The following is a 19,481-nucleotide window of genomic DNA, read 5'->3' on the forward strand; positions in this document are numbered from 1 at the left end:
GAAGAGACGACTGACATGCAGAGTCAGAGTTTAAAGGCCTCCTAAGTTCCTCTTTTTTAAAATAAGACTGTGAAGCAGTGCTGAAACATAACGTTATGTCTATACGGTCCGTCAAAAAAAAAAAAAAGCCTTAAATTCATTGTTTTTGTGATGTCACAAAAACAACCAATATCGCTAAGTGAGTTCACGTTGGCAAATGAGGGTGAATAAAATAGTGCTGCATTTAATGACCACTTAAAAATGGAGAAATCATCAGTTATACATGCGGTGTGATTCATATAGATGAGCCTATAATGGCTACATGAAGTTATAATAAAATTAACATCCATAATATTTTATATTTCAAAAGTGACAATCACCTCTTGCGCCAGATAACCATAAATATTCCTATAAATATATAATTACATTATATTTATCCTTGAAAAAACTTGATATCTTTTTATATCTATATCTAAAAGTACCTTTTGTTGTCTATAGAACATTCAAATGTTCTTGAAAATGATATAGAAATTAATATGATTCAAACTTTTGAAAGGTGTTTTACGTACATGCCTACACACACACACACACACACACACACACACACACACACACACACACTCATAAGTCTATCATATCCTGTAGCAGCTTTTAGACGGCGAATGTTCAGATAAAACCAAAGCCAGTCAGCCTCATGTTTAAATAGAAAACTGTTCATTTATTTATCAAAGCATGAAGAACAACATTCCAGTGCATAAATCATTAACATTAAATTATACCAAAGCACAAGTGGACACAAAGACATTTCTTAAAACACTATTTTTGTAGTTGCAAGGAAAAAAATTACAATCATTTATTAAAATCAACTGATTAAAAATAGTGATTTGAATAAAAAAATGGAATGTGCTTCTTATGTGTGACTCCCTGAACATCGCTGTGGTTTTGATTTACGTATTTTTTTATTTCAGATTCACTTGTGTATTTTAAACCTTCAGTATGTGTGGGATAAAACGCCGTGAAACAAAAAAGTCAGCACCTTTAAGAGAGACGAGAGACTTTTCAGTAGTCACACACACTGTGATGTGATTAGGGATGGGTTGATGTTTGGATTTGTAAAACATCCTTCAAAAAATGTCTGAAAAAATACCCCCCACCAAAAAAAAAACACCTAGGACGCTTATGCTGGGTTTACATGTTGGCAGTGAAGAAATTAAAACGTTCCATGCTTCGTAGCGGTACTGATGATGGCATGTTGCCATGGTGACAGTGTTACCACTGAAACTGGATGCTTATTTAGAGAAATCTAGCAATGTTGATTGTTTATTTAAGGTGGAAGAAGTCAGGAGACGCTCTGTACTCTTTTAATGTTTTTCTCATATAACACTGGGTACCCCTGGAATTCAGTGTCCATGGTTCCCAAAACAATGTGCAGTTTATTGCGCCGTCATGGTTGATGACAAAAAATGGGAAAAACTTACTGACCACTGTTGGCCGCTGCTGTTGCTGCTGGCGGTGGCTGAATTTCCCACCACTGCTCCATTAAAAACAATGGAAAATCTAGTTTGCCATCAACCACCTACTGCCATCATGTAAACACAGCATTGTGGGTAAAGGCTGCCGCACACCGGAAGCATCAGGTGGACGACACACAGCGTCCAGAACACAGCACCACTCAGCATCTTAATATATATATCTTTATATATATTAACCACTTAAATGGCCAGAGCCCACCAGCAGGCCCAAAGTTTTACTACACACTTCTAGAACCTAAGAAAAGCTCAGCCAGTTTGCACTGAGGTCCCTGTAGTTACTGAATATTATAAAACGGATGGTTCTGGTACTAAAATCTGATTGGCTGAGCCGCGTTCGAAGCTATTGTAAAATCCACAATATTGCACACCTATGACCACCTCACAGCAACTGAACTCCGTATTATTGCACCACAGCAAGATAAACCCTTAATGACTAATTTTTAGCTTTTCTGGCATTCGGAATAATTCGGAAAAATGTCTGTATGGCAAAACATATTGGAACATTTTTATTTTGTTTTGAGGCCTTTAGCTGTACTCTGCTTATCGTCCGATGTGCAGTAGCCTTTAGCCGGCTACTGTAGTCTTTTTATGCCTCCATCATTGGACTAAACAGATTACAACCTCTGACTAAAGCATACGACACAGACTCTACACTGCCCTCTGCTGGAGTTTAGAGGTCAGACTAGGGATGTGTGCTCTAATTTTGATATTTGAGTGTATTTAAGAGTTAAGGAACGGATATCCGGTTAACTGCGGGGAATCGAAAAACAAGAAAAATGCCCTGAAAAAGGTACTTTTGCAAAAATAAATGTGCAATTAAAGCTGGCTTACTCTTTTAGCGGATAGCTCTGGTGTTAAGAGGCTAAAAAAATCAGTATCACAAAAAAATTAGCGGCAAGCAAAGGAATGCACTTATTCAAAACTTCTGAGGGAAATCGGTAGCTTTCGTGTTGGAGGAGTAACGGAGGCTGCCTCTTCGGATGAGCTAAAACTACAGCTTTAACTAGTACAACACTGGACGCTGATGAGGACTCGTCCTCACATGTTACTTTGTCAGAGAAATGTATGTCCACTGTTTCTGGGCCTGGCTAACATCAGCTGGAGTAGTTAGAACTGCACTACGTCTGCTTCTCAGTCCTTAACATGTTCACGTTTAAGCAGTCGTATTGTGGAGTAGCACAGTGTAAAGCACATGTTTGCTCATAAATACAAGCTAAACTGTAACATTAAAGTGGTGTTTCATTGAACTGCAGCTCTGTATATATTCTCCACCTGCCTGAGCTCAAACGGGACGATGATTTCAGTGTTTTAATGCAGCTGTCCTGAACAGTTCTCTGGTACCTGTGCACATCCCTAGTTCAGAGGGCTCACCAGTCTTAAATATAAGCATACTGAACCTATAACCTTACAGAGAAGCTCGAAACCTCAACTGAAATTTTTTTGATCTTTCACGAGTTTCAAATATTCACGTGTTTGAATATTTGAACATTCTGACTTGTTGACGTTCTCCATTTCCTAGATTTCACTTCTAAACATGCAGAGTGCGGCGTTCTCATTTTTTCCTCTCTCTGGCGCGGTGGCTGTGTGCCAGGCACGCGTCAGTCTTGTCACTCGTCTGTAACACAGCAGCATTCGCTCCGTTTCCACGGCAGCCAGCCAACACACACACACACACACACACACACACACACAGCAACCGTGCATTCCCTCCATCTGTCCTCACACACACAGCGTCTACTTTGACTCTGAGCTGCGGAGGGGGGGAAAGGGAGAAAATAAAAGAGAGAGAAGGAGGAAAAGGCCAAAACAGGAGTTCGAAGAGAAGGGGAGGAAAAAAGGGAACGAGTGAAAGAGAAACATAAAAAGAGAAAAGGAAGAAAGGCAAAAACAGAGGAGTTTGAGAGGGGGAGAAAAAAAGAAGAGAGTGAAAGAGGGAGAAAGAAAAAAAGGTCAAAGAGAGGAGATGCAGGGGAAAATGGAGAAAAAGAGAAACAGACAGAAAAGAAGTGACAGAGAATAACAGAAGAGCGTTTTTGTAGCTCAGCCTGAAGTTTGAATGCTGTTTTTTTTGTCAACCTCAACAGAACAGATCACTGGCGATTAGCTGGAGCGTCAGTGGTGCGTTTTCCTCGTGTACAGCAGGCACTCTGGCTCAGGTGTGTTCAGTGGTGTGTTCAGTGGTGCGGCGTTGCTGTAGGTGCGGCACGCCGAACGCTCCGAGTGCGTACGCACCTCCGCATCGCTCACAGGGTTCAGTTCACCCTCATAAACAGAGTCAAAGTGCATTTGGTTTGATCCTGAATAAAGAAGAAACAGAGCCGCACAGTCACTCTGAGCTCCTGCTTCGGGCACAGTCAGTCCGTCTTTACACTGCAGGGCTGTTAATGCTGCTGATGTGCAAAGTCCAGCTCCTCCAGCTTCTTCATATTATTCCTTTTTTGGTCCTTTAAAGTTCTATCTTTCGCTCTTTTTGTGGGCTCTGTGTGGAAGCTGCAGAGAAAAGTAAAATCCAGCTGATTTACGACACGCTTTCACACTTGGGGACGTAATCCCAGCTTTCTCGTCTAAACTTATCCTGCTCTTCTTTCATCCGCCGCTTGAAGAAACCAGCCTGAGGAGGAGAGAACAGACCGTCAGACACATGCACAGACACGCTGTTACAGCTGGGAGGACAAAAGGACGGACGAAGGTCAGGCTGTTTTTAACTATGTGATGTTTTTGGCCATGTTTATAGATACTTTTATAAATACTGTAAAAAGTGGCTCATCAGATCTACTTAAAAACAAGTGGTAACGAGTAAATTAACTAGTTTATTCAACCTAAATAAATACTTTGAATGAACGATTCTTTCAATCAACATAAAACTAGTTCAGTTGCTTTGTTACCACATGAAACACTTGTACAGTTATTGATTCCTTTAACAATTAAGAGCTGGTGTTCCAGACTCGTTACTGGACTCTTTACAGAGCTGTACTGTATTTTCACAACTCTGATGGATCCACTTTTATAACACTTTTATCGATGGAGAACACCTTTATAACAGGTTTATGAATGCTTTAAAATTTGTTTATTAATGGTTATTAATTAGGCCATAAACACATCCATATTAGTAATAAGCAGCTATAAAATATTAATAAATAGGGCAATAGTGAGCCCACATTCATCTATACTGTTAAACCTCAGATGTTGCTGGTCAGCTTCATCAGATATAAAAGCTCACTCTTGACCTTTTTAATTGACCTTCTTAATAATGATTTTTAGGTGTTTATGACCTAATTAATAAACATTAATAAACTAATTTTAAATTAAGGTATACATTTAGGATATTGTAGTTTTTTTTTCAGATTATTGTAGGTTATTTGTTTAGGTTATTTTAGGTTATTTATTTAGGTTATTGTAGGTTATTTGTTTAGGTTATTGTAGGTTATTTAATTAGGTTATTGTAGGTTAATTGTTTAGGTTATTTTAGGTTATTTTAGGTTATTTATTTAGGTTATTGTAGGTTATTTGTTTAGGTTATTGTAGGTTATTTTAAGTTATTTAATTAGGTTATTGTAGGTTATTTGGTTAGGTTATTTTAGGTTATTTATTTAGGTTATTGTAGGTTATTTGTTTAGGTTATTGTAGGTTATTTATTTGTTATTGTAGGTTATTTGTTTAGGTTATTGTAGGTTATTTATTTAGGTTATTGTAGGTTATTTGTTTAGCTTAATGCAGGCTATTTGTTTAGATTACTGTAGGTTGTTTATTTTGATTATTGTAGGTTATTTACTTAGGTTGTTAAAGTAGTAAACATACTTTAACAAAATATGGTATAGGGAACATACAAAATTGGGCATAGGCCCCAAAGGTGTTACACATTTACAATAATGTGTTTAAAATAATTTCACTCATTATTTTAGGGCCCTGTTTTTCAAACACTGATCTGGTGAAGGTTTGGACAAAAATGTGTCATCAATAGAAATTATTACATCATTTTAAATAAAAAAATAAAAATATAAATTAATTTTGTACTGAAAATACCTCCTAATCCTGAACTAGGCTTAATACACAGGATTAGGCTCAGGAAGTCAGAGTTACTCACCTTCCAGAGGCAGACGACCAGCATGGCTAGAATAATCAGGCCGAGAAGCAGACTGAACACGATGATGGAAATGCCTACAAGTGGGTGTGGCTTCTGGCTGTAGTACGCTTCCAGGGTCACCTGCAACGACACAGTGGACGAAGGTCAGCAACTACATAAGGGTCTGATAAAGAAGGGTCAGTGTTTTGACAGTATGTTAGCTCTGTCAGCTCTAGGGCTAAAGCTTACGGGTGATTGTCCTTACATTAAGGGCTCCTACAGCTACAATGAGACTTACCACAGCACTGTTGTCGTCCTTTATCAGGATGGTATTAGCGTCTCTGACTGGTGATGTGACCTCAATGATACTGTGCATCTGCATTATAGCATGTCTTCCCTAAAAAGCCGAAAGAAGGAAAGGTGTCAATATTGAAAGCCAGTATCGTGCAAGCTGCAAACATGAGGCTCCGTCAGCATGAATACACTTTAATAAATTTTAATGAACTTTTATAATTAAACGTTTCTCATGTTTTATTAAGAAAATTCAATGAAAATATCTAAAATAAAAAATGACGGACAGGCTGACTCATGGTCTACAGTAATGCTATTCTTTTTGTGTAGTATGTGTGGCAGAAAAATGCTGAGTCATCCTTACAGGGCTGATCTGAAGAACCGCAGGGTTGAGCTCAACTTCCAGGTTGATGGTGACCTCTTTGCCGATGTCTAGGTTTCCGAATCTGCACTCCAGGGTCATGCAGCTTTCATCCGCTTCAGCACAAAACTGCACAGGACAGAACATCACCAGTCAATCTAGAGCTTTAATAAGGCATGACATTTTATCAAAACACGAAAATGGCTCAGAAACATTCTGGCTGAATCTAATCTGGTCTACAGCCGCACATTAAGAATCCAAAATTCTGTCTAAACTCAACTGTAGCCCAACAAAATTCTGTCTGAACCAACTGTAGCCCACAAAATTCTGTCTGAACCCGACTGTAACGCAACAAAATTCTGTCTGAACCGACTGCAGCCCAACGAAATTCTGTCTGAACCCGACTGTAGCCCAACAAAATTCTGTCTGAACCGACTGTGGCCCAACAAAATTCTGTCTGAACCGACTATAGCTGACAAAATTCTGTCTGAACCGACTGTAGCTGACAAAATTCTGTCTGAACCGACTGTAGCCCAACAAAATTGTTTGAATCAGACTGAAGTCTTAGAGAACTCTCTTAATCATATTCTGCTTCTCTGATACGTGTTAATGCTTAAGGAACAGACTTTTACCATGGGGCGCTTGCTGCTTTTTGAAAAGAAGAACACGAGCTCCTGAATAAACGATGCCTTCTTCACATCGCAGTCGTTCTCCAGCCACAGACTGCTGTTCTTCAGATGACACTGGCCTAAAGTGGTCTGCAAAATACAGGGAAATTTTCAAATAGTTTCACATCAAATAAGATGCAAAATGTTGATAAACAATTTACAAATAACTACAATACAGTTCAAAAGTTTAGAATAACTTGTTATATTAATATAATTTTCCAATAACCTATTTAGTGTAGACAGCTTGTATGTATACACATGGAAGGTACTGTGTGAAATACTAATATTATTATATTAATCTGACTTTTTTCAGTCATTCTTCATTCTGGATATTAACTTCATTCTTATATTTTACAGCTTTCTCTGTAAAACACTGAGACCACACTTTGAAATATTAGTGAAACTAGCAGAGAACTTAATCAACAAACACAAAAATGAATCAGAAGATAAATATGAAATACAGAATGTCAGTTTTGATTATTATTTAATGATTCGTATGGTGATAAAAAAGTGATTTGATGTGATTTTCTCACCTGTAAATCTGCAATTCGGATTAGCCTGTCCGGGTACGGAGATAAAACCTGAGGAATCTGGATCTTTACTTTTGCGTCCAGAGCTTTACTGGGACCGACGTTCATCACCTGCACACACACAACAAATGACATAATAAACCACATGATTCAGCAACCTGAGGGAAGCATCACAGTAGGGCTGCAGCTAACAATGACTTCCATAATCGATTAATTAGTTAATTTAGGGTCCAATTAATCAGGAAAAGAAAAGTGTCACATACTCTGTCAATAACGTCATATTTCACATCATGCACAATGTTTTTTTTCATGCACACATTTTCTAAGCTGCTTATCCTCATGGGGTGCTGGAGTCTACCCCAGCGCTCATTTGGCAGGAAACACCCTGGACAGGCCGCCAGTCCATCACAGGGCAAATACACAGATATACACATACACATCCAGGGGCAACTTAGTATCTCCAATTCACCTGACTGCATGTCTTTTTACTGTGGAATGAACACGAGGAAACTGGAGGAAACCCACACAGACATGGGAAGAACATGAAAACTCCACACAGAAAGGACCCCAGTTGCCCGGCCAAGGAATCGAACCCAGGCCCTTCTTGCTGTGAGGCTGTGCCAGTGTGCCACCCAATCTTCTAAATTATACTTTTATCAAGATCAACTTCTGCACTGCCCTCAAAATGCTATTTTAGTCAGTGGGAAAGAAGCCGAAACAACTAAGAAACAACACATAAACAAACCTTACCCGGCAGTCCAAGTGCTAATATGGAGGTAGTTTTTGATTCTACCAGAACTTTGCACTGCTATTCAAATGATTTCTCCTCTCATGATAAAGCAAAGATAAATGAATTAGTTTCTTTGGTCAGTAACATTGTGTAATCAAACCTGATATTAGGGAGCTCAAAGAAGCAGCCTGGTTATCAGCCATGTCAGACGTTTTCAAAAACATCCACCCACGTAAAAAACAGAACACAGGGTTTTTAAAATCTCCACCCTGGACCTAAAACACTACTATACACTTTCAAAAACTACCTGTTTCCCTGGAGATGAGCAGGTCTGTGTGCATTAGCACCCTACGAACGAATACTTATAGACTTGCTGTGCAGCTTAGAAGAAAATGCAGCTCATCTCTTCAACCAATGCTGTTTGTAACTTTTGACTTCGGTTTTACTGCAGTTTGCTGAGCTTCTGTCATTGTCTGCCGTCAATGTGTTTCTCTAGGTCAGGGGTCGGCAACTCAAATCAAACCACCTTCGGAGCCAAAACATTTTATTTCAATTTTACCATCTTGGCTGTAAATACGTCTCAGTATGTGATAATGTACTAGTTTAGGCTAAAAAATATAATATAAACAAAAACACAGACTTACTTTGCTCCGCTTTAAGCTTTAGCTCAGCTATGGCCGCTTTTCTCACATCTCCAGCAGGAAAATTTATTTTCAGAAAGGTGAGTAGTTTCTTGTAAAATGTATCTTAATGTTCGACTTTTTATGAAGCTGATTTCAGCTCGCCCTTCGCCAGCTTCTTATTTGAATTTTCCCGTTCCACTTTAAATGGTGCCTGAGGTGCCAGAATGTAATTGCTGCACCATTTAAGGTAGAACGGGACAATTCAAACAAGAAGCTGGCGAATGAGAAGCGACTTCAGCTTCATGACTTTTTAGTGTTTGACAGTTTCTGCCGTTTTTGCCGTTTCGTTAGCTACTAGCTCGGCGAGATTGTCGTCTGCGTTGCTATGGTGACCAGCAGTCTGCGCTGATCTTCAGGGTTAAAGGGTGAATTAGCAGTTCTACATTAACTCCAGAGTTTAAGACCATTTATTGTTAAACTGTGTTGAACGATCAGCAGAGCTTTATTTTACTGTAAAGGAGGATTATTTTATTTTTACCTACAAATCTGATTCTGCTGTGGAGCCACAACAGGGCAGTAAAAGAGCCGCATGTGGCCCTGGAGCTACATGTTGCCGACCGCTGCTCTAGATCCTCATCTACTATCCTCATCTTCTCACAGGAAGCCATCTTTTTAGATGATGTTACAGTGAAGTGTTCCCATATTTTTGACTATGTGAGCCGTGTTTGACCCTGTACTGTAGTCTCAGCCGTCTGTGTCTCCATCTTTCAGTCAGGTGATGTAAGCAGGGATGCAAACGTCATCAAGACAACTAATCAGTAACAAGATTCATTGCCTGCCGGTGTTGCAGCCCCACATCACAGTGTTGCAGGAGGGCAAATATACTCGTACTGCATAGTTTAGTGTTCCTCATCTGCTCATATCTAAGCTCAGTACAGTGTATTAAAAGACAACACTACACTGTACTCCTCTGCAGTGCTGTTTGGTGCAGTGTTCTCTTCCGGTACCTTAAACGTGTAGTTAAACTTCTCACTGTAGCAGTCGACCGGCTCCAGCTCGGGGTGTCCAAATATGAACGTTGTCGGAGACACAAATCTGCACATTAAAGAGAGAGAATATTAACCTACGGAGTGCTATTACAGCTCAGTCACCACAGTCATGTGACTTTATGTGACTAATGTTTTGATTATTATCTCAATTCTGCTTCATTTATTTAAAATTCTCTATTTAACACATACTGTCGTGTGCAAAAGTTTGGGCGCCCCTGGTAAAATGATGTTTATTTTCTGAGTGTACATCCTGTACAGAGACACACTCCTACACATTTTAATGCACAATTACTGTTAATTTAACATGTTTTATATAGTATAAAATACGGCATGTGCAAAAGCTTTTTTTTTGTTTTATATTCTACGTTTTATTTTTTTCCAATATGTTAAACTCAGTAAATAAATAGAAATTGTGCTGTAAAATTTGCAAAATAAATGATATTTTAAATTCCCCCCCTGAACCTGAGGAGGATATGTTGACTTATTTTTACATAGAAAACCAATAAAGACTTTTGCATACAACTGTATATAAAACTCCTGAGCCAATCAGGCCAAGTTTATTTCAGGTCACTATACCAGTTAAATATGCCAATTGTGTTATTAATGAGTGTCTGAATGAACCCCTAACTCACCCGTGTACATTCAGGCCCACTCCGTATCTCAGCGGCAGCGTCAGAAAGGCCAGGTTGTCGTGTAAAAGGTCCATGTTCTCATAGTTCTCTCTGAAATAAACACATTATGTGTGGCCTGTTAGCTTCAGCTCGTCATAAAAACCCTAGTTTTGTGGTTTATTAACAGGCTTTCCAGGCATTCATGCACTTACTCAAATCACCTATAGATAAACTGTCCTCAATTAATATATTTTAGCATAATGTAAAGGTATTAAATTGGTCATTATTTATAATTATTTATTACCTAATAGGTAAATTTTAATACACATCAACTTTCTTCCTTAAAATTCCCCTAAATTTAAAGTAAATACTCTTTAACTACATTACTATATGGACCAATCTGTCAAATTAAACTTCAGAAACACAGCAAATAAATCTATTAAAAATTGATATTCGGTATTCAGTCCTTAAATATTTACAAGGATGTAAATTGATCGATTTAAACTCAAGACGTTAATAGAGTTGGTTTGAAAGATTTAGATTCATCATTAGTTTCATTTTTAAATTGAAAAAATGCTGTCCCACATTTTTATGTCAGTACCGAAACACAGAGTTTTAGTCCATAGGCGGAGCCTTATTTTAGCCACGCCCCTGCATTTTAGAGCATTTCTGCCCACATGGTGAGCAGTTTGATCCCATTGTTTTGAAGTAAATGTGTCCCAAAGTCTGAAAATCAGTGTTAAACATTACAAATTGTCACTACCGAAACACATATTCTCAGCAATTAAGTACTTTTTTGTGTTTTAGTAAAAATATGATGATTTTATGTGTGAACAGCTGTTCAAAGCTGTGTTTCTTGGTCATGTACTGGCTGTGTTTTTGAGTTCTGCTCAAAATGAGCTAAAATTGTCACAGCCGAAACGGTCACTACTGACACATTTGGTAAAGTTTCTTTAGTGTTATGATTGTTTTGGTAGTAACAAAGTGGAATGTTCAATCATTTGTTTTAATAAAATAAACATAACTAAGTTTTAGGGTGACTCAAAGCAAAAAGATTTTAGTCTAAAGTCTGAATTAAAAGTCCAAAATGTGTTTTCAGCTCTGACATTGAACCAGTTCAGTACAGTGATGCATATAAGTACTGCTCCCATTCAGCGCTGACTTTTGGAAATGTACTGTATTTCAGCTGATGAAAAGGAAGCTAAACCAGTTTTACATTGCTGTCCCAATACTTATCGGTGCATCACACCTATGGCTTTAAATGTAGTCATTCTAAATTAGTTTTAATTTTATTTGGTTTTTATTTTGTTTTATTTCACACATCATGTTTCCTTCCATGCTGGCTTGCAAGGCTTGCTGAACACACCTTATGGAGATTTCAACCTCTAAGCAACACTATTTAGCACTTAAACAACAATAACCAAACCCACAAGCAAGACATTTGATTTCTATAACAATCACCAAAACGCTCAAAAGGAGCCGACATCCTTCCTCAGCGTATGACTCATTATCTCACAGCATCCGTTTACAAGTCGCCCTTAACAACAACCAAAACACAAAGACGGCCTCTCGCACAGGCTCCCTGCGCCTCATGCCCAATTATGGTCAATTTGTACACCAGAGCAGTAGCAAGATGTCTCTTATTAAACGATTACATCTGGCCCAGACCCTGCGCAGCATTCCTTTCCATTCATTCACTGCCTAATGGCCATTCTTTAAGGACGTTTTACGACCGGCAAGCTACAACTATGAAGGCTTTCAAACAATGACAGCCAATAGAACGTACTGTGATTATTATGGATGGTTTTGGTTATTATATACAGATATATACTATCACTGCTGTCAGAACAAAACCTTGTATCTCCAAAATGGTAACTTCACAGGAGAAAAAACATAATTTACTTTTAATGTAAGTGGAACCAGAATTTTTTCCAAGTAATTTTGGGCCGTTTCTTTTGGTCCATTCATCATGAAATTTTCATACAATGTAAAGAGCAACAGGCTTTTTCAAATAATGTCAAACTGAAAAACGACAAAAATAGAGATACGAGGTTTTGTTCCGACAACAAATCCATTTTTAATTGAATTTAATTTAATGAGTTTTATTTTTCGTATTTGTTTACTTAATCTGGTGTCTGAAAAATGTCGTTAATTTTATTTTATACTATTTAAGCATGTTTGGTGTCTGACGTTTGCTTCTTTAGTTTTACACTGGAGCTACAAGGCTAAGTAATGGAAGCCAACCAGTGACACCCCACCAATTAGCAAACCGCACAGCTAAATCACAAAAATGGACAAAACAATGAACAACATTTAGGGTCCAAGATGCAGGGGCAGATATAAGGGTGGGTCGTGCACAGAAAAAAGCATTACTTACCTTGTAGCATTGATGCTAATGCCAATATCGCCTGCGCTGCTGTTCTGATTCACGTCCATCAGGAAGCTGATGTTAAGCTGGATACAAAAACAGCAGATCAGTACCAAACAGTACGATGGTATAAAAGCTTAGAAAGCACTCAGGGCTGGAGGTCGAGAAGCAGGCAGCTACCTTGGACAGGGAGGGGATGTACAAGTTGCCCACACTGCAGTCCAGACCGATGGCTGTTTTGTTGTCCTCAACAATTTCACAGCTTACATGTTTCTCCTCCTAAAGTCAGATCAAAGCAGCAATATATTGCACAGTTATAAACTACAAAGTAAAGCCTGTTAGTTTTAATTAGACCACTCTGGAAGTGACGCTCGGTATCCTCAGGCTAATGTGGAGCTGTCCGAAAATTCTTTGGGACAGTTTATCCTGATTCACACGATGTAAAGGCCATCAAATTGTGTACAGAACATAAGAAAATGTAGTTTCTTTATGACACACATTATTTTTTTTTGGGAAAACGTCAGCACACTTACAGCGTCCAGCACTCTGATGAAGTGCAGGCTGCTGGGGAATCGGACGTGCAGTTTAGGCAGAAACGCGTCGTCTCCTGCGTTGACCAGCGTAGCGTTCAGCATGATGGTCTTCCCGTTTCCGAGAGCAAAATACGACATGTTGTTGTAAGATCTGAAACAAAAAAGCACTGTTGTTAATACAGACAGTTTTGGTTATCATATATAGATATAATAATATGCATGTACATATATATATATATATATATATATATATATATATATATATATATTATACATACACACACACACACATATATATATACAAATATATATATATATATATATATATAGAGAGAGAGAGAGAGAGAGATACAGATATATAATAATTTTAACTGAATTGAATTTAATGAGTTTTATTTTTCGTATTTGTTTACTCAATCTGGGCTTTGAAAAATGCGAGTGTAGTTCTTTTATTTCTATTATTAAAGCTTTTTTTCCTGTTTGTTTGCACTGTGCTAATAATGCAGCGTACTTGAACGACCCATATTTGTTCGGGCCTAAAAAGTGAAATAAAATTAAGCATTATCTTTTGACTGATTCAGACTGTGGGGACACAAGCCCCTGATACTGTATCTCACACCAAACCAAAAGACTCCATCAAAGCAGAGCTGTATATGGAAACGTTTCAAAGTAAAACCATCAGATTTGTACAGTGTGAAGTTGTATGACTAAGGGTCCACACGCGGGCTCATGCTTCAGTGCCTCACACTTATTTAAGCCCCTTAAATCCCAGGCTTATTACATCCTAATGCATATCATTCACTAACTACACAGACTTGAATGCAAACTGAGTCATTCTGAAGTTACAGGAGTGTGTAATAACAGTTTAAGCATGGCCGTAACTGGCTATGAGGACATCGAGGTCCAGACCTCGGGAGTTTCAGAAGGGGTTTTTTCACTTTCAGACGTAGAAACAGCGCGATGACGATAACACAGTCTATTCAGCAGCGCGGCCACAGTATCACAGGCCACCCAATCAAATTGGGACAGAATATTTGTTATGCTGCATTTCTGGGATGATGAAGTTTGTTTTCTGTCACTGAACTATGGTCAATCGAAATTTGCTCTTATTTTCTAAACCCTCCAATCACTGCTTAGCAACCATTGCTATCCACAAATGCTTCAGTACATTAGCTAGCGTTCGTAACTAGCGTTAGGACACTGAGGTCCTCGGGAGTTTCTGAAGGGTATTACGAGATTCAGAGTGGGAAAAGCGATGAAACTACAAAGTGAGCAGTGACAGGTTCTCAGCTGACCTCAGAACAGCTGTGGGTCGGCCCTAGACTGAACTGCTCTGTACGAGACGCTACGTTGCTCTTAGTCCCAGAGTGGCTTTGACTTCTTGAGATGTTCATGTATGCGGCACACATGCTATTCACTCTGAGATGTAGGTCACATGTCTGCACTTTGCTCCTAGTTATGGCCCTGCATAAGATATTAGTTTTGTTGTAGTTACCAAAAAATTAATAGCAGTTTTATCATGGAAAAGTTAACCTGTTCTTTGAGAATTCAGGTTGACAGATTTTCTGCAGGCTGTCTGCGTTTTTCATAACCTCCCTTTTTTCTTCCTCTTCTCTCTACTCAAAAATAAGCTCCCCATTTTGTAATGTATGTGGTTTATATATAAAAAAGTAACCTAATTTTATAGGAAAGTCAGAATTTATGCTTGGTTTAGCTTCTACATTATACCAATTAAGATATGATGATAATAATAGTAGGTAATTTACTTGCATCCAGTTCTTTTTGAAAACGTGCAAATTACACATTTCCACCAGAGGGGTCCTCAAAATTTACAGAGCACAGCTTTAAGCACCAAATCACACTATCATTGTTTTTGCTCCAGTTTAAACTTTGCTGTTTCAAAATGACCAGAAAAAAATGTGTGTAAGGTAAATCAAAGAAGAAATACACCCCCCAAACCATTTTAACCCCACTGTGTTTCCACACAGTTATGCAATTAAGAGGACTGTATTAATGACCCAGGCCTACAGCAGCTCTCTCTGTAATCAGGAGCTAAAAAGATTAAAAAAAAAATATCCCACAAACTTGCTCTCCCGTTCGGTGGCCATTCATTTGCATGCTATTGTTTTTGTTAACGGTTTGAAGGAGAGCCATAGGTTTACAGAGTGTGATTTGGGAGACGGGGAGAGACGCTGCAGGCTGTGCCCGCAGTCAGTTCAGACCTGATATTGCTCTAAACTAGGCACCAGGTGCGCATCTGGGTGGGTGACAACTCCCCCCATCACCACACATACACACACTGCTGCCTTATGAATAATCAAATCATGCATTATCACCGAGGAGAGCGAAAGGAGTCCATAAATTAGTTTGCGTGAGCGTGGAAACATGATCCAAAATGCTAATGCACACGACTCAATTAAGCAGGCCTGAGAAATGCTCTGAATCAAAAGGACTGATGTAGAATCCTGGCTGACTGCGTGAGTTTAAAGAAACGACGGAAAACAGCGCATCCCAGCCTGGATATTCCCTGAGGCCATGTGCGGTGCTCAGAGAGGGGGCGTGGCTATTCAAATATATGGAAATCAGCACTCGTCTAAGTATATGTTCATTTAATTGTGTATTCAAATAAGACGTGTGAAGTATGTACTAAAAATGAAACAAATCGCTTATGATTATAATTTAAAGTCATTTTTAACACTGTAGATCTGCAGAGAATGTGAAGACACAAGCAGCCGATATTATGTTTAATGTATAAAGTTTCTATTGAGGTTGTTTGGCAAAAATTGATATATCTATATATCGATACCCAGACATCAAGCATATATCGGTCTACTGGCTTAATAGGATCGGCACCCCGCTGACTGCTGACCACCCAGATTATTGTCCTGCATACAGGCTCTAACTAGTTTTTGATCTCCTCAAACAGATTTTAAAAGCACAGCGACTTTTATTTTGAAAAATAAACTTAGACAAATGTTACAAACAATGACTAGACCTAAAATAAAATTATTCCATAGAAAATGTTGTTGCTGACTCTGAGCTGGATTAAATTAATTTACTAAACTAATTTACAAAGTATAACTAAAGAAATGAAGGAGGGAAAAATCAGTAAATTGGACCTTGAGTGCAAAATGAGCGATGATAAGTGGAATTTTGGTCTAATACTCTGCTTAAACACAGGACTGCCCAGAAAACACTGAGCAAAACACCAGCGGACCACCAGCTTTGCCATCACAGGGCCAACAGTGGCCCACTATCCTCCACTATGAGGGTATTCATAGTCAGAAAAGGCTTAAAAGAGAGAGATTTTTCAATGTGAAGAACAATAATTCTTGTTTGTTTATTAAATGCAAAGTGTAGCCTGATGGATTCAGAATGTTTACTGCATTAAGGACTAAAATACTAAAGAACTAAATGTGGTATGAACTAGGACCCAGTCAATAAGAACATACTGTCACTGATTCTGATACTGATTTTAAGGAGCTACAGATAATCAATAATATCAGTTATATTGTTGTATAAGCTTTTACATTTTTGGGGGGAAACAATTTTGATTTCCCGAGATTATGACAATAAAAATAATATAAACGAATGCAACAAATGTCGCAAATGCAACTCAAATGCTGTTTAATTTATTTATTTATTTATTTATTTATTTAAATAACCTAAGAAAATAACCTTATTACGGCCCAAATAAGTGCATAATTTGGTGGAGGAAAGGACGACTTTAGATCATGGTCTTCATTTATCTAAATGTAGGTTATTTCTTAGGCCATTAATAATTGCTTACGTTCAAAACAACTGGATAAATTATGTACATTTACATAATGGGGGTAAAATGCAAATAAGATACTAAAACAGATCAGACTAGCTAACTAACTAAAGTTGGCGGCCAAAGTAACTTTTTCCAAACATTCAAAACAACCGTCTGTCATCCTCCACGTTTCAGACTACACAGCACGCAAATCCTTCATGATTAGGACTTTGCAGGTGGGGAGTACGCATCATCAGACTCCGAGGGGCATGTTTAGGTGAGAATGAGTAACAGGGGGATCTGGTGACAGACACTTTCAGCCAGAACGAGGAAAAAAAACATCCACTCACTGCGGCAGCACCAGATGGGCGGAAATCTGAAGGTTGGTGGAGCAGTTTTCCCAGGCGCAGTATCTGGCAAACTGTGTCTGCGAAGACGAAGAAAAACAAATATTGTTCAGTCTAAAGAAAAACATCCCATCACATCATTCATACCGAGAGGAGACTTAACCGGTCTCGCAGGGCTAGACGTGATCTCAGACGTCGAGAACGTCTCAGCGCAGCGGTGAGAAAGTTTGGGCTAAATGTGGGTGGGAACGAAGACTTATTAGGGTGGGAAACAAACTGAGCGTGGAGTGTCTAAACCAATCCGACGCCTCGTGAAGGCGGAAGGGCGATTGTGAGCTCGTCAACATTTGTCTGATGGACAACAAGCAGTTGTAGTTAAGTACATTCATGTAAGTTAGTGTGACTGAAAAGTCCCCAAAAGACTCTGATTGAGCCAAATGTGTGGAGCCCATTTTTTAAAGGAAAAACTCCTCTGGCAGCAACTATTTCATCTCTATTACCTTTGTTTTATTATTTTCTTATCATCTTCATTTTTTTCTTATTCATTCTATTTGATCTTTTTTGATATGGCATATTTTATTACTCTATATTGTACTTAATCATTTCTTTTCCTTGTTCTGATGTCTGTTTTTTCCTCTTTTTTACGATTTTATCACTATTACTTTTGTTTTAATCTTTTTTCATCTTAATTTTTTTCATCTTTTTTTCATTTCTTTTATTTGATATTTTTGATATGATATTGATATCTGATTATTCTATATTTTACTTAATCATTTCTTTTCCTTGTTCCGATGTCTGTTTTGGCATATTTTGTCTTCTGTACTGTTCTAATTATTTCCTCATGCTTTACATCCCTTCATTTTTCTACACTTTTGTAATTACAGGATTTTATTTACTGGTTTTCTATAATTCTTGGCTCTGTGATCCTCTAGCTTGTTCTGCTTGTGTTCATTTTACTCCAGAGTTAAAAGAGCATAGACTAGAGGACATTTGGCGGTGGGCTTTAGAGGGGTCAGCAGCAAAATCTAAACAAACTGTCCTCAGACATGTATTCTCATTATGAGATCACATTCGGTCCCATGAGAATAATTAAACGAATTTAAAGCAATGCAGATCCAGTATTTCTCCTTATAATAGAAACAGCTGTGTGTAGTCAGATTCAGATTTGAGCCACTTTTATATGTGCTGGATCAGATCAATTTCTGATAGGCGACTGTAATGAGGACAGTATTAGAGTTCAGTATTCAGAATTCAGAGTTTTTTTGTTTGTTTTCCATCACATTTCACAGCACATGTGCATATCACTATCGTTATCATCCAGTGTGGGCAACAGGTCAGCACTGCCTTTACCCTGAACTGGAACTGAAGGGCCGTCACACCAAACTGATGTTGTTATGTTTAAGCTATTTGCTGACCAGCACGAGACATTATTGATTTAATAAATGTCCACATGTGGACATTTATGTGGATTTTTTTTTACAAACAAAGCAAATTTTATCATGATTCAGTCATTTAAATTGTTTTGATATTATTCTGAATTTTTTGCAAAATATACAGAATACAGAAATGTGAGAAACAATTGCGCAGTGGTGGAATATAAGCCAATAAATATATTAATTTAACTGTATTTTCATCGGGGCGGCATGGTGGCGCCTCACAGCAAGAACGGCCTGGGTTCGATTCCTGGCCGGGTGACCGGGGTCATTTCTGTGTGGAGTTAGCCTGTTCTCCCCGTGTCTGCGTGGGTTTCCTCCGGGTTCTCCGGTTTCCTCCCACAGTCCAAAGACATGCAGTCAGGCTGATTGGACATGCTGAACTGCCCCTAGGTGTGTGTATGATGTATATGTCTGTCTGTCTGCCCTGCGATGGACTGGCGACCTGTCCAGGGTGTATCCTGCCTTCCACCCAGTAACAGCTGGGATAGGCTCCAGCACCCCACCACGACCCAGAAGAATAAGCGGTTTAGACGATGTATGTATGTATGTATTTTCATCCATTTTAAATGATCGTATTATTATTATTATTATTATTATTATTATTAT

At 38.4% G+C, this 19,481-nt stretch overlaps 1 protein-coding gene across 2 annotated transcripts in view; it reads right to left on the reverse strand.

Annotated features, from left to right (window-relative positions):
- Positions 1 to 676: 676 nt before the first annotated feature.
- Positions 677 to 19,481, reverse strand: part of itga4 (integrin alpha 4) — a 74,022-nt gene continuing 55,217 nt past the window's right edge. For both annotated transcript variants that reach the window (XM_036577294.1, XM_036577301.1), the window contains 12 exons: positions 17,443 to 17,519; positions 13,339 to 13,489; positions 12,986 to 13,084; positions 12,815 to 12,891; positions 10,459 to 10,548; positions 9,785 to 9,872; positions 7,428 to 7,535; positions 6,859 to 6,984; positions 6,230 to 6,355; positions 5,873 to 5,971; positions 5,596 to 5,715; positions 677 to 4,122 (listed from right to left, as the gene is read on the reverse strand). In XM_036577294.1, coding sequence (XP_036433187.1) covers positions 4,030 to 4,122; positions 5,596 to 5,715; positions 5,873 to 5,971; positions 6,230 to 6,355; positions 6,859 to 6,984; positions 7,428 to 7,535; positions 9,785 to 9,872; positions 10,459 to 10,548; positions 12,815 to 12,891; positions 12,986 to 13,084; positions 13,339 to 13,489; positions 17,443 to 17,519 — 1,254 coding nt within the window. In that variant the 3' untranslated portion in view covers positions 677 to 4,029. The remainder of the gene's footprint in view (positions 4,123 to 5,595; positions 5,716 to 5,872; positions 5,972 to 6,229; positions 6,356 to 6,858; positions 6,985 to 7,427; positions 7,536 to 9,784; positions 9,873 to 10,458; positions 10,549 to 12,814; positions 12,892 to 12,985; positions 13,085 to 13,338; positions 13,490 to 17,442; positions 17,520 to 19,481) is intronic.

The sequence above is a fragment of the Colossoma macropomum genome, unplaced genomic scaffold (genome assembly GCF_904425465.1).
Source record: "Colossoma macropomum unplaced genomic scaffold, Colossoma_macropomum, whole genome shotgun sequence".
NCBI lineage: Eukaryota > Metazoa > Chordata > Actinopteri > Characiformes > Serrasalmidae > Colossoma > Colossoma macropomum.